The 15988-nt window shown below is 39.5% G+C and overlaps 1 protein-coding gene across 5 annotated transcripts in view; it reads left to right on the top strand.

The window, feature by feature from the left end:
• The window catches only part of cacna1bb (calcium channel, voltage-dependent, N type, alpha 1B subunit, b), a 189270-nt gene that overhangs the window by 63957 nt on the left and 109325 nt on the right, over positions 1 to 15988 (top strand). For all 5 annotated transcript variants that reach the window (XM_075455633.1, XM_075455632.1, XM_075455635.1 and 2 more), the window contains exons 6-7: positions 11407 to 11498; positions 12841 to 12993. In XM_075455633.1, coding sequence (XP_075311748.1) covers positions 11407 to 11498; positions 12841 to 12993 — 245 coding nt within the window. The remainder of the gene's footprint in view (positions 1 to 11406; positions 11499 to 12840; positions 12994 to 15988) is intronic.

Raw genomic sequence — 15988 nt, forward strand, 5'->3', positions numbered from 1 at the left:
TCGAGCCCGACACTAAGCGGTATTATGTTTGGTCGCAATATTGTTCGAGGTGGATTGAAACTTTAATGAAGGAATGGGAATAGTAAATGGAGGAACAGATAGAGAGGGAAGGTTTAAGGGCTAACGGCCCCTCTTTTGCCTAATTGTTTGTGTATTGAGACAGGGCAGTGACAGGCTCGGTTCAACTCATACTGTTAGCGAGCTTATCACCAGTAAATCAAATCATCTCATAAACATGTGGTACAGTCCGAGCTGAAGGCTGTTCCTGGTTGCGTTGGTGCTGTCGGTGTTCTTTTATCTGTGCTCTGCTGTGGAAAAGACGGTGGTCAAAGTGGACAAAGGTCTGCTTTGTGATGGGATAATACTAAAGTGTTCAATGGCGAAGATTGTTTGGAGCAGCTGGTGACCTTCTTTGCTTTTTATAGTTTTTGCTGCTTTGTTCTCTTTGTTGTTATGTCAGATATTGTCAGCTCCTCCTGGGTCCAGCTAACTTTCAGCCATTCGATCAATGCTCAGCTTCATCTTGGGAGCTGATGCATTATTAGCTTTTTTGTCTGACTGTCTGCATTGAAAACTGAGAGTGGCACAGACAGATACCTCCATGAGGGTATAAAAAAAAAAGGCCTCAACTCTCTCCCATGTGTTAAACAGAACTGCTCCTGTTAAGCCAAATGGTAATATTAAAGGGTTAGTTCGCCTCTTTTGACATGAAGCTGTATGACATCCCATACTAGCAACATCATTTATGAACATCTTCTTACCCCCTGCTGCGTCCTGTGAGCCGAGTTCCAGCCTCGTTTTGGCGTCGACGAAGGTAGTCCGGCTAGTTGGCTGGGGTTAAAAAAATATGAAGGGAGAGAAAATAGGGCCAAGCGATTGTGAGGTCTGACTTTTCCTGGAGAACCATTTTGTGATGCAAATGTATTACTCTTTTGAACGCATATTGTTTTGAGAAGCAAAACGCTTTATTTTTTAAGCCCCAGCCAACTAGCCGGACTACCTTCGTCGACGCCAAAACGAGGCTGGAACTCTGCTCACAGGACGCAGCAGGGGGTAAGAAGATGTTCATAAATGATGTTGCTAATATGGGATGTCATACAGCTTCATGTCAAAAGAGGCAAACTATCCCTTTAAGAAGAATTTATCTTTAGAAGTTGTTCTACTCGAACTTTTAGAAATTTAGTTTGAATTCTTTAACAGGAGCACCGAACCTGAGATCTGTGCTCAGGTGTGGTGCAACATCCTCGCCTGGCAGTTTTCTTTTTCTCTAAACTAATTCACGAGTCTAATAAAGGGGAAACCTTTATGTGCATGCATCCAGCGTTAATTTCGAACCACAGCAAACCGTGTTTGATGGCAAGTTGCTCTGGCAGGCTCGTTGAGTTCATGAGTACCCCCTTCTGTCCACATGTGCACTGTGGGAAAGGCTTGCTCTCCTGGCTGTCACAGCTGTCCACTCACATCGTATAATGCCACGGCGGCACACACACACACATACACACACACACACACACGCAGACACACTCACACACACACACACACACACACAGACACACTCACACACACACACTCCATTTTTGTTAACGGATAAGATGTGACATGATGAACTCTGTTTGATTATTGGTTGGCTGATTGGTTTGTTAAGAACCAACAGTGGCGTGAAAAGGCTGACAAGGTTGAAGGTTGAAATTGGTAAAAGATGAACGTGTAACTTCACATTGTTACCAGACTTATCAGGAAAACTTATCAGGAATTGTATCCTTGGAAATATAAATGTCATATCTGTGGCATCTGTGGCTGAAGCATTTTAAGCTTTAAAGGGATAGTTCGCCTCTTTTGACATGAAGCTGTATGACATCCCATATTAGCAACATCATTTATTAAATTTGACTTACCCCCTGCTGCGTCCTGTGAGCCGAGTTCCAGCCTCGTTTTGGCGTTGACGAAGGTAGTCCGGCTAGTTTGCTAGGGTCCCGAAAATAAAGCGTTTTGCTTCTCAAAACAATATGCGTTCAAAAGAGTAATACATTTGCATCACAAAATCGTTCATCCAGAAAAAGTCAGACCTCACAATCGTTTGGCACTATTTTCTCTCCCTTCGTATCACTGCCTGCTGTGCAGACCGAAGTGCAGACCGAGCAGCAAACACCGTAACAGGCGCGGCTATCGCTAGGTGACTTAACGCATTGATATGAAGGGAGAGAAAATAGGGCCAAGCGATTGTGAGGTCTGACTTTTTCCTGGAGAACGGTTTTGTGATGCAAATGTATTACTCTTTTGAACGCATATTGTTTTGAGAAGCAAGACGCTTTATTTTTTAAGCCCCAGCCAACTAGCCGGACTACCTTTGTCAACACCAAAACGAGGCTGGAACTCTGCTCACAGGACGCAGCAGGGGGTAAGAAGATGTTCATATTGCTAGTATGGGATGTCATACAGCTTCATGTCAAAAGAGGCGAACTATCCCTTTAAGATCCAAGGACAACAGCGTTGGCTGACTGTTTCGTGTCTTTTGGTAACCAATCAGTAACAAGTAAAGGTTTTGTGAGGGTTAGGGACACTGTCCTGATGGAGATTCATTGCTAAATGAGCAACAGGAACAGCGAATAGCTGCCTTGAGTGCTGCTTGTCTCATTGCCCAGAACGATATTTAGTAAAGTCCCCAAAGAGGATCTGACTTATCTATCTGCTTACTTCAAAGCAATCAATATCACAATACAGTTTATTTGTACAGCAGTCCTCAAAAGCAACATTAAAAAGTGTGTAAATCACTTTAGATGATACCCACAAGAGAATACAAGTTTGATTGGTATTTTTACGAGGAGATATTAAACTTGAAGGCAAATTTTGGCTCCCGTTGGCAAACTACATATTCAAACTTGGTGCGTGTGTGCAGTTCAGGGACCAAATATTGAGGGAAACGAATACGGTACTGATACGACAGTGCAGTCTCTATCAGATCAAACTAATATCTGCCAGCCCAGAGCTTCAGACACCGCTGGAATGCGGCGGCGCTTTGTAATCACGCTCTGTTTATTCACAGTTATGTGTTGCATAAACAAATGGCGGCTGAAAACATACTGTCCAAATCTGAACTAACAGACATCACAATGTGCTGTTTTTTTTCCAGAACATATTGCAACATCACTTTATATAACGCTGACATAAAATCTGTACGACACCAATTAGCTGCGCACTTGTAATCTTTTTAATCATACGTTGTCAACCTACACAAGCGCTGACGGCAGCTGTGGTGATAAATTCTTCTTCTTCTTCTATTATTATTATTGTTGTTGTCATTAACACATCCTTTGTTTAACCAGGAATAAGTCTCACTAAGATGGCTCAGTGTCCTGGCAGCAGCAGCACAGAAACAACACACTACACTTACAGACATTTCAAAACAAGCACCCCAATTATTCAAAGTTTACATCAAATTAAAGTGCAACCAGAATACACTGAGCTGCGAGTGTTTGCCCCAGCTCGTGGTAGCAAGCGATAGCACACTGTTGACTTTTAGCTTTAGCTTCAGGGCACAATGATGGTCGGTTTCATCTCATGTAGTGCACATCTTCCATACACTACTTCTTGGGAACCACATGATGGAGATGTAGTGCACCACATAGTGAGAGAGAAGTTGCGAGCAGCACTACAAAATGGCTGAATCCTCATATCATGCACTTATCTCGTGAACGACCACGATATGAGCACTGACCACGAGAAATAAGACGACCGCTGTGCCTCCGCAGGAATCCCAGCAGCCCACCTGTGCCTCCCCTCCAGTGATGAGAGGGATCAGGCGGCTGGATGCACCTGTGTCCCTGCTCTACTGTGCTGAGGAGTTGTGTTGGAGCATCTCTGCAGCCTCCTGCTTACAGGACACAGAGAGAAACGGAAAGGTCTGCTGTGAGCATTCTCCTCCAAGCAGCATTTATACCCTCACCTCATTTCAAAGCTGCCTACACACTGGACAAAATGCCCCTCCATAAATAAGTAAGAAAAACAACAAATAAAAGACCTTTTTGCTTGAAATAAGCAAAAAAATCTGCCAATGGAACTAGTGAAAATCAGCTTGTCAAGATTTCTTGAAATAAAATGTGATATTTAGGACTTTTGAGATAAAAGTGATCTTGAAATTAGCTTAAAAACAAATATATTTGGTAAGATTTAGATTTTTTCCAGTGCAGAGCAGTATTTGAAGAGAAGATAGCCACACTTTGTCATTCTCAGGTTTCCCCCTTCACTGGAAAAAAATGTGAATCTTACCAAGTATATTTCCTCATTGAGTATCTCATTGCACTTGATATGAGACACAACTGCCTAACAAGTACCATTTCAGCCAGATATAGGGACTTGTTTTGATACTATACATCTTGAATATCTTGTTAAGTGAAAAAGTTTTGAAAACATCTTGTTTTGAGTCATATTTCACATGAAACAAGCTTTTTTTTTAATTTGAAGAAGTTTTTAAGCTAATTTCAAGATCACTTTTATCTCAAAAGTCCTAAATATCACATCTTATTTCAAGAAATCTTGACAAGCCAATTTTCACTAGTTCCATTGGCAGATTTTTTTTGCTTATTTCAAGCAAAAACGTCTTCTATTTGTTGTTTTTTTTTACTTGTTTTTGGAGGGGCATTTTTTCCAGTGTTGTCCCTAGAAATCAAATTTCATAGCCTTTAACTTCTAAAGAAAGTAAGTTTTTTTTATGTGTAAAACCTTGAAATCTAACCATAAACCGCCTTAGCAGCGTGCCGCATAAAGGCCGTACGTCGATATATATACTACAAGTATTTACCTACACTAGTTGTAGACTATTTTGAGAGCACTACAACAGACACCGGCTGACTGGCAGGTGTTGCATTAAGCGATTCAGCGGTCGGCTCTGTTCAGATGCGAGGCAGACAGTCTGCGACCAGCTGGTAATGATCACACAGACAGAGAGCAGATACTCAGTCAGGTTGTCAGCACCATGTTCTCATGTCTGTCCTCAGAGATCGTCCTTCTCCTCTTACAGAGACGTGTGAAAAACTCAATCAGAGCCCCCCGGCCCCCAGCTGAGCGGGGCCGCAGTAATTAAACTGCATAAGAAAAACCAAAAGCTCCTCCAGATTGCTTTCTTTTACCACCTGTGTGTTTCTTTATTCTGTATGTCGTCGGCACTTTAACATATCAAAGAAACGTGGTTGATTAAGGAGATGCAGACGCTATAACTGGCTTTACTGGCTGTAGCTTCACCCTTGAAGCACATGCATGTGAGATTTTTTTTTTTTTTCCTATGCAAATCTTTATTGGCCGTCAGATATTCTTGCTGTTTTGGTCTCATTTATTGCATTAATATTTTTTATTCAGTATTGTATCACCAGGCAACACATTGATTGGAACGTTTTTCCAATCTTCTATTGTCCAGTTCTGGTGAGCATGTGTGAATTGTAGTCTACACTGGAAAAAAATGCCCCTCCAAAAATAAGTAAGAAAAACAACAAATACAAGACGTTTTTGCTTGAAATAAGCAAAAAAATCTGCCAATGGAACTAGTGAAAAGTGGCTTGTCAAGATTTCTTGAAATAATATGTGATATTTGGGACTTTTGAGATAAAAGTGATCTTGAAATTAGCTTAAAAACCTCTTCAAATGTCAAAAAAAGCTTGTTTAATATGAAATCCGACTCAAAACAATTTGTTTTCAAGACTTTTTCATTTAACAAGATATTCCAGATGTATTGTCTTCAAACAAGTCCCTATATCTGGCTGAAATAGTGCTTGTTAGGCAGTTATGTCTTATATTAAGTGTAATGAGATATTTTGACTAGAAATGAGACAAATATACTTGGTAAGACTTTGATTTTTTCCAGTGAAGTACTACGATAAGATTACTTTTACTTAAGTATTTTTTTTAACACTAGTACTTTTATTTGTAATTGAGAACAATTTAAGCAATGTAACAGTACTTGTACTTGAGTACAAATTTTCAGAACTCTTTCCACCTCTGGTGGGGGGGTCATGGTGCGGTGGGGGAATATCAACGGTAAATAAAATTCAGGAAAAGTAAAAGTAACAAGAAACACAACAAGCAATGGTAGTATGGAAGAATAAAATGACAGTAATGGTTAACAGTTAATATATTCCCATGTTTACTTATTCTTTTATTCATTCCCACATTTGTTTTATCATTAATGCCTCTTTATATTTCCTCATTGATTTTCTTGTTTTATTATTATTTTCTGTGGCACTCCTATCATTCCATAGACATATTGACATCAATGTATGTTTTCAAACCTAAACCTGACCAATCACAAGAGACAGAAAAGTAGGAAAGTGACAGGACTTTAGTAAATGTTGGGCTCAATGTTAAGGCTGTCACACGAATGTCTAAGATCAATTTTGAGGCCTTTATCTTTTGCAGATTGAAAGAAAAATGAAAAGAAATTGTCACATCATTCACTCTAATACTTTGTGAACCACATAGTTGCCAACATTCATGCACGACTGCTGCTGCAACTGTGATGAAATGTGTTAAAAGTATGAATAACTGCGATCTCACCTTCTCACTCTTTCGTGCTGTTAACACAATCGGACGTGTAAGTAGTTTTCTGATCCACAGTCCATTCCAGCTGCCTGAGAACTCTTTTTTTTTTTTTTTACAAATGAGAAATGCCTGACATGTGGCTGATAGCTCGCCTTCACTGTTTGGACCAATGGGCTCTGCATCTCTGACAGTGAACATGGCGAGCAACATGTCTGTGACAGTTATCGTGGATCCTGGGCCTATCTTGACAGATAATGGCTGATTATGAGAAAGGCTGTGCTCGGCTGTGTGCCACTTATCACAATAATTGCATCACAACCAGGTTACACGGTAAATGGCAAATCCTTTGCACTGACACGGCGTCATGCGCCTTATATACAGCATGCAGCGCTTTTTCTCTACAATCACACAATCCGGATTAATCTTGATTAACTGCACAGTTGTGCTGTCGGTTTCAATTAAAATATTTTATAGCTATGCAGCACCGGGTAAAACCAAAGAAAATAACGGAGATGAGCCAAAACCTTCAATGAAAGTATTAAAAAGTAGGGCTGGGCGAGTTAACTCGTTATTATCGCGTTAACTTGTTAATTATTTAACGCTGATAAATATTTCCTCGCGCATTAACGCAGGTTTTATTATTGTAAAAGTCTGTTGAATGCATCACATTCACACAGTTACAGCAAACACCACGAAGCATGGAGGAATAAAATAAAGATAAACTAGCAGGTAACATCACCGCTACAGGAGCTAACCGGCGCTACTTCCTGTTTTACTTGTTTCAACATAAAAGCACGTATTTCAAAATAAATTTAAAAAAAAACTGTATATCACTTCAAGGCAAAACACACAATTGATACCAGCAAGTCATTCAAGGAAACATAAATGTATGTAGTTTTTGTAAATTATGTAGTTTTTCTACATAAAAACTACATACAAATGCTGATGTTAAAAGTGTGTTTGCACAACAAATGTTATGGCACTTTCATTTATATGGCAGCACATTTAAAATAAAACTAAATGCTAAAAGCCATACACTACTTTTGAATTAATTTTTAGATTTTGCGTAAAAATGCGATTCATCGTGATTAATCAGGGAAATCATGTGATTAATTAGATTAAACATTTTAATCGTTGCCCAGCCCTATTAAAAAGCAAAAAAAAAAAGATTTTAATGGGCAACTCAAGTGACTGTCACCTCTTCATCTGCCTCTGCAGTTATTTTTCAGAGTTAAAGTTGTTCAGGTTCTGTGAATAATGCACTGATTTAAAAAGCCCAATCACAGCTTCTAGATGTATGTTTGATTATCTCTTCAGGAATGGGTGCTCATTGTTCTTGGCAGTGAATCTATATCTCTACGAGGACTCTGGATTTAGGTGTAGGCCTTCATGAATGAATTTTTTAATGGTCAGACTGGATCAATTTCTGTTGGTTGCACTTGTTTGTGACAAAACAGAGGAATGTGTGTGTCTGTGTGCGCGAGGTAGTGACAGACGATAACATCACCCTCTATATTTCCTGTGCCAGTGTCTGTCACCCACATGGATATATTGTGGTGATGATAAGGGGATATTAAAAGTCATGGCTTGTTCTTCGACTGACTGTCTACACAGTTGTCAGAGACACACACACACCGCAGACGTGACTACTAAGCAGAACAGAGGAGGTCATTGATTGTTGCAAATATGCTTTCTTATTTATTTGCTTTTCAGTCTGCTTCTTCAAACCACAGCGGCTTTTAAATGAAAAATACCAAACACTAACTTTTTCAAAATCAGTGTTGGACTTAAGAGACTGGGCAGCGTGCACCGAATAGAGTGAGAAATGTTTACCAGAAATGAACAAAAATGCAGCTGTTTTAACGTTATTTGTATACAATACAGTATTAATCTCATCAATAGTAGAACGGTTATGGCTTTGGTATAATTGTACCCTAAACAGCTCACAATTAGAAAAGCTTTCTCACATTTTGATAGAGGCTGTGTTCGAAACCGCCTACTTCTCCTACTACTCCCACTACTCCTACTAACTTTAACTTTTTTGAAGTTCCCGGATGCATACTAGATTCTCCGAAATGTTGGGTATGCATCATGAGGTTACTACTCATACTCAAACTACCCAAGATGCAACGTAACGTGACGTCGCCGATCGTCATTTCCTGTCAAAACGGCAGTTTCAAGCTAGCTACAACGAGGGTAGGTTCACTTCCTGTTGTCAAAACATAAGCACCAATTGTATCGTAATGGCTTTCCCTATGATAAAAGGCAACGGGTATTTTATTTTGTGAAAATAACCGGAAGTGCGTTGCTCACTACGGCTAGCTTTAATAGCGCCGAATTCGTGGGAACAAAATTGTAAACAGCCGATATTTTGTCAGGTTTTCAACACGTTGGGGATCTAAACGACTACTTTCTCACCTGAAAATGTTTCAAATGTTGCTAAAGTTTACAGAGTTTAGGGCTTAAGGGAAATCAGCTTCAGGCCGGCTGATTTCGGCTCGGGCAGGAGCGAAATGCATTGTGGGTAAACGCTCTGCATACTGTCTGATCGATGAGTATGTAGTATGCGGTTTCGAACACAGCCAGAGTGTAGAGAGACAGATACTTTCCCAGTATTTTTTAATTCAGATGAATATCAGTTGTTGGTTTATGACTGGAAGGATACTCTGTGTTTCCAATGTGCACGCAGCACTGTTGGTGCCTGTAGCAGCAGAAGCCATCATCTGCCCGATCTTTAAAGACTCCCGCAGACCCCTGAGCATATGTCACATCGAGCCCAAAGTTTCTTTCTGCATGCAAATCATGCACTGCAAGATCCTGCTGTGCATGAGCAATGAAAACAAAATGAGCAGTTACTGATACAGTCTAGTTCTATGGGTGCATGAGGAGATTATCCATCACCAGCTCATTTATCATTCATCCTTGAAATAGTAGGCCTACAACTAATTTCTTCTTTTCAGCTAGCAGCTAGCAGTAGCCTGCATTAGCACCCTTTATTCCCTTTAGGGTGCAGTGCATGATGGTCTATTTCAACCCATGTGGGTCGCTGTTTGGTGGCTGATCATTTCCTTGTTACATGTTTTTTGGTTTCCTCCTCATATTAAGACAAGTTTTTGGTGCTTCCACAGTCAGTTTTGTATTTCAGATGTTGCTTTCTGGACTCCCTGTTTCTACAGTGCTACGAGTTACTTAAATCTAGTTTCTTCACCTGATTCATGAGCCTGTGTTTGAGACTGTTTCTGCACAACCTGACAGTTTGTGTCCTCCATTTTTAGACATGAAAGTAGAAAAAGTGAAAGAACATTAGTAAATGCTGGGCTCAATGTTAAGGCTATCACACGAATGTCTAAGATCAATTTTGAGGCCGTATTGTATATGATAAAATGTGGTTATGTCACAATTTTTAGAGGCAAATATATTTGTTATAATTTTGGTGCCTTGAAACTGTTCTCACTTTACAGTATCCAAGCCTTTTACAGTGTGTACTCTGGACCAACATTCCTATAACACATTGTGGAGTGAGGTTTTGTTGCTTTTTTTTCTATTAATGTTCATGAATATGAATAAAATATTCTTCTTTTTTTTAAAACCCTAAAACCCTCTACGCTAAAACCTGTTCTGTGTAATAAACCACCTCTACATTTCACTGAGAGCCTGACTTTAGTTTCTTCTGTGGTGCAATCCGGATTTGAAGCACTATCCACAGCTCCTTTCAGATAATTTGTGAGGAGAAAACTTGATTTTTAGATGAGAAATCCTTTCAGTGGAAACTGACATTACTTTAGCAAGAAACTATATAAAAATCTGATTTCATTTCCTGGAAAGTAGAAAAAAGAATGTAGAAAAAAGCAGAAAACACAGGAATTTTTCTGTGCTATATTCCAGGTCAAATGAATACAGTTCCCTGTCCATGTTCACTTATCCCCTATCTCCTTACATCGACTCATTTTCATTTTTCTGCTCCTATCTTGGTCTCTCTCCTCTTAGCCTAAAGCATGTGTTTTTTATGTGTGTGTCTCAGTGAAGCACTTAAGTCTCCCCCTCTGTGTACAGCCTGTAATGAGGGCTGCCAGCTGTGCCACAGAAGCTACACACACACACACAACTTGCCACGGCACGTCTCCACTTGTAGGTAAAAGCAGCTATAAGCAGCATATGATGTAATGAGCCACGTATGTGACCACCAACCTTTGGGTTTGATACTGACAAAAGAAAGGAATGGATTTATCAAAGTCTATGAACATAGTTGTTAGCTCAGGTGGTTGTTTCAACCCATGCAGTGTTAAAGGGATAGTTCGCCTTTTTGACATGAAGCTGTATGACATCCCATATTAGCAACATCATTTATGAACATTTTCTTACCCCCTGCTGCGTCCTGTGAGCTGAGTTCCAGCCGAGTTTTGGCGTTGACGAAGGTAGTCCGGCTAGTTGGCTGGGGCTTAAAAAATAAAGCGTTTTGCTTCTCAAAACAATATCCGTTCAAAAGAGTAATAATGTTTCCAACATGGCGGAAGCGCTCCAAAGTTTGGTTATATTTCAAAACAAGGGCCAGCTGCAACATGTGCAGAGCTGTGATCACAAAGCTGACAACCGGAATTGCTAAATTCGTAAAAATTTCCATCCCTATTGATGGCACATGTTCATTTTCAAGAAACCACTTAAGAGAAAAAAGTGCTTGTGTTGCTGGTTCAGTTGGTGCTGCAGTGATTAATCGTATTAATTGTGATTAACCTTTCATGAAATTTCACTGATCAGTTCATTCCTTCAGGAACTGAATGATGAAAAGAAGCAGACAGATTTTTGTATTTTTCAGTATGATAGCGCAATATGTTTTTTTTTTCTTTTTAATGAGCTCCTCACATGTCTTTGTCTACTCAGAATCTTGGCCACGGTGGGTTCCGACTTTGACCTGAGAACACTGCGAGCTGTGAGAGTGCTGAGACCGCTGAAACTCGTGTCAGGAATCCCCAGTAAGTCCCTCCGACAGCATCTACGCAGATGATATGCTATATTAAGGCATTACCCATCATTTAAAATCTTTTATTGTCTGCTTTGATATGTGTTTAATAGATTAAACTTTGACACGCCATCATTCTCTATTCTTTACATGACTGTAATCTGTTATTTCTTTCCTACCGTATGAATCAATTTCTTAACAATCAGTTTGTACACTTGCTTTAAAAAGTTAAAAAGAGACAATATAAAAGCAGATTGATCCCTCTCCTTACTGAGCATTTATGCTCTTGTTAGCAGAGGTGGGTAGAGTAGCCAAAAATTGTACTCATGTAAAAGTACTGTTACTTCAGAATAATATGACTCAAGTAAAAGTAAAAAGTAGTCATCCAAATAATTACTTGAGTAAGAGTAAAAAAGTGCTCGGTGAAAAAACTACTCAAGTACTGAGTAACTGTTGAGTAACGTCTGATTTATTTGTTAACACAAGCATTCAATCAGACAGACAAAAATACTAAATAATCATCTTTAGGCAAATTAGAGTTCATCCAATTGATGAAATAAATTAAAATTAATTAATTAATTACAAAATAGCTTAAATTAAAATAATCCAGGTAAATTAAAAAAATAAAAGAGACTTAGGAAATGTTTAAAACATATGTAACCCATATGTAACCTAAAAAACAAACATTCACCTATCCATGGGGGGAAAAACGAGTTTAGGAAACTTAGCGCTACATGTTTCCTCAAGTTAGATGTTGAGTTTCTGCTGAAATGTGCGTTTGTTTTGGTTGACACAGAAGACACATAATGTAGCTGCTGTTTCTCACTCTTTGTAAGGTAAACATGCTTTCAGTATGAGGCCTCGTCTGCGTCTTCATTTCCCACCGTTGGTTCTGACATTTTTCATCTGTTTCTTTGTTTGTTTGCTACGACTGCTAATGCTAAAGCTAACCCGTCCCGCCGCTGAGATTGAGTATGGTCACGTGACCAGACTGCACGGCTACGTCTGATTGGTGGAACACAGTCAGGTGGCGGAAGTCTCTCTCTCTGTCAGAATAAAACATTAAAATGAGGCGTACGCGGGGGGATAAAAATAATGAGGCGCAGAATACCAAAGAGGTAAGAAGAAAAGTAACCAGCTCATTGTAGCCTAATGTAGCGGAGTAAGAGGACAGTTTCTGCTGCACAAATCTACTCAAGTAAAAGTAAAAAGTATAGAGATTTAAAACTACTCCTAGAAGTATAATCTTTTCAAAAACTTACATAAGTAAATGTAACTCGTTACTACCCACCTCTGCTTGTTAGTTAGATGTAAATCTGTGATCACGCTCCGTCTCCCCTCTCTCTGTCTGGCAGGTCTCCAGGTGGTGTTGAAATCCATAATGAAAGCCATGGTTCCGCTGCTTCAGATTGGCTTGCTGCTCTTCTTCGCCATCGTCATGTTTGCCATCATTGGAGTGGAATTTTACATGGGCAAATTCCACACCACCTGCTTCAAGATCGACACCGGTGAGAAGAACAATTTGTTTTGAAGTTGAGATGATGCCAGAAAAGGCTCTTTTTCCTCACATGTCTGAGTATTTGGCTTTAATGTTTTGTTTTATAAGGTAGAGTAGTTGTCTTTCTATCTAAATGTTTCTGGTTTATTGCCATCTTTCTCACTTCAACATGTCAAAGTGTATTTTAAGAGTGCAGTGCTCTTAGAAGGGTAGTTATGCAAGCCTTTGTGTGTTTTATAATGAGGAATAAAGCTTGATGCACCTGTCTTACATTAAGCTGAGTGTGTTTAAATGTGTCGGCACTCACTGGGTGTCACTGCTCCTGGGTTATCGTTTACATGATGGAGCCCTGATTTATTCTCCTTAGTCATACCTGGCGAGACGTTAGACTTTAGATAAATACGTATTTTTATGAGCACATAATGAATACGCGGGAGGATTGAGCAGGGTAAATTCAGTAATAAGTTTCTAAACTGTGAAAAGTCAGAACGATTTTAGGTCTTTTGTGGCACCTGTGCAAATTACGAGCATTTTAATGACGAGAGCTTTCAGTTCGGTTCAGATTTACTGCATTAGAGGAGAGAGCGTTTATCTTCTGTGCCAGTGCTCTCCAACAGAAAGTAAAATGAATATTCCTACAACTACTAATTTATTGATTCGTACCAGCAACTGAAATTTGATGATATCTTATTAGAAAATGGAGACTTGGAGGAGTTCCATGTCACCCACATGCACTGAGTCCAGCTTCCACAGCACCTGTCAGTGGGAAGGAACGCACACAGTTTACTGGAGTGACACCAGAGGGATGTTGGCTGTGCAGTTTGGACTCTGCAAATCATCGTTAAAACCTGGCGCAGACTGAAACCCCGAGTGTACAAGGCATCTGCTGTACTCAGCATATTTATTCTTTATACTGATCCCCATCTGCTGATATGTGTGCCGGCACAGCCTTAAACAAGCTTTTCACGTACTCTGCGAATCATAGTACAGTCGTTACTCCTGAAAACTTTAGAGGGTTAGACACAAGATTCTTTAAATGAAAGCAAATTCTCTTTAATATAATTTATGTTTTGGCCTATATACATCTATATATACTGTACATATATTTTTTTTACACAATATCAGTAGGGCTGAGCAATTTTTTGATACTGCGATATATATCAATATTTCATTTCCCGATAAAGTATCGATTTTTTTTTTTGCTTAACATTTTTTTTTTTTTTTAAAGCAAACTTTATTGAAAAGTCAGACGTTACAATTAGTGAAAACACAGAACATTAATGTAATACTAGGGGGTCACATTATACACAGTATAAATTAGTTCATAAAAATGTTGTATAAAGTGCATAAACTGTTCGTTTGTTTCTGTTTGTCTGGCTGTGTTGTCCTTCCGGTTCAAAGGTTCTTCAATCAGCGAGGATTCATGTCAAATCACACTGTCCCTTTTTTCCCCCCAGAAAGTTATGTAAGTGTATCGAATCGTGTCGAATCGCAACGTTGGCTGAATATCGTGTATCGTATCGTGAGATTAGTGTATCGCTACAGCCCTAAATATCAGACTGTCTATAATTGACATCTTACAATTATTTCCTATATATAAGGTTCGGTTGGCCCTGAATGTTGTATTGTAGGTCTGCTAACCCTTGATTCCTTGATACAAATGGAGACTTGTGTTTCCATACTGTCCATGAAGGTTTTTTCCACCAACAGTGCCTGTGTGCAAGCTGACCAAACACCAGACCTGCTGGGTTAGGGTTAATGTTTGATGCTACACCATATTCTAATTCTGGGTTTAAGAAAGCATCGGCGTCACTGGCTTTCACAAGAATTCCAAAAATGAACAAATTTAACCCCAAGGTCTAAACTTCTAACGCCTTTTATCCGAAAAGGTGTTTGGAGAAGGGCTTTGGGACATAACGAGTGAGGGTCAGGTGTGTAGGGATGGAGTGACCCCCTAAAATTCACACCATGCAGGCTGACTGCGCTCAGTGGTCCTGATTTGGAGGAACGAGTTAAACTGAGCTGGGCACATGCAAGGGTCAGGACTGTTCTCTGATATCATGAGACACATTAAGCAGCTGGACTAAGCTTCGGGGGAAAAATTACATTTTGGCCACTGTTATCCCAGCTACAGTTTAGTAAAAATAAACTAAGAACAGGCAGATTTCAGCATATAACCGTTGAAGTGACTCTGATGATTTAATCATATAAGTCCAAAGATCTGGAAATCTGAAGATTTATATTTTAGCTTGAAGAAGCGTATTTAAAGTAAAAAATTAGGGCTGGGCAACGATTAAAATTTTTAATCTAATCAATCACATGATTTCCCTGATTAATCACAATTAATCGCATTTGTACCAGTGTTAATTTCGTCAACCAGGACGATGACGAAAATATTTCGTTAACGCCTCTTTTTCCCGTGACGATGACGAGACGATGACGCACAAAATTGCTTCCAGAAAATAAAAATATGACGAGAATAAAAAATGATTTTCGTTAACGAGACTAAGACAAGACAAAATTTACAAGCCATGGACGAATGGACATTAAAAAATGTAATTCTTTATAATTAATTTGTAATTGTTAATATAAATGTTTCTTGAACTTCCGAAGATTACGCGCTGTTGCCCTGTTTGTCCCTGCACGGCGCCTGTCCCACAGTGCCTCGCGCGGCTCAATCAGTCAAGTAACGTAGCCGATAGCAAGCTATAACTTAACCATAGCTAGTTCAACTTTGCAGTCCAGTCATGGCGTCGGGCTCGGATACCGGTATACGGTTTGTTGGAGCTGGGCGAAAACAACGCCTGGATGTATGGAACCATTTTGTTTACAACGCGAAGGACAACAAAACAACCTGCATGCATGATAATGATTCATCATGCTGCCGATGCTGGTGGTGGCCAAGATGAGAAGTTCTATTCTGCACAGTGTTATATAAATAAAATAGAGAAAAAGAGAAGCAGTGTGTGGAGAAGTTTTATTCTGTACAGTGTTGACTAAAATGA

Source organism: Odontesthes bonariensis, chromosome 22 (assembly GCF_027942865.1).
Source record: "Odontesthes bonariensis isolate fOdoBon6 chromosome 22, fOdoBon6.hap1, whole genome shotgun sequence".
Classification (NCBI taxonomy): domain Eukaryota; kingdom Metazoa; phylum Chordata; class Actinopteri; order Atheriniformes; family Atherinopsidae; genus Odontesthes; species Odontesthes bonariensis.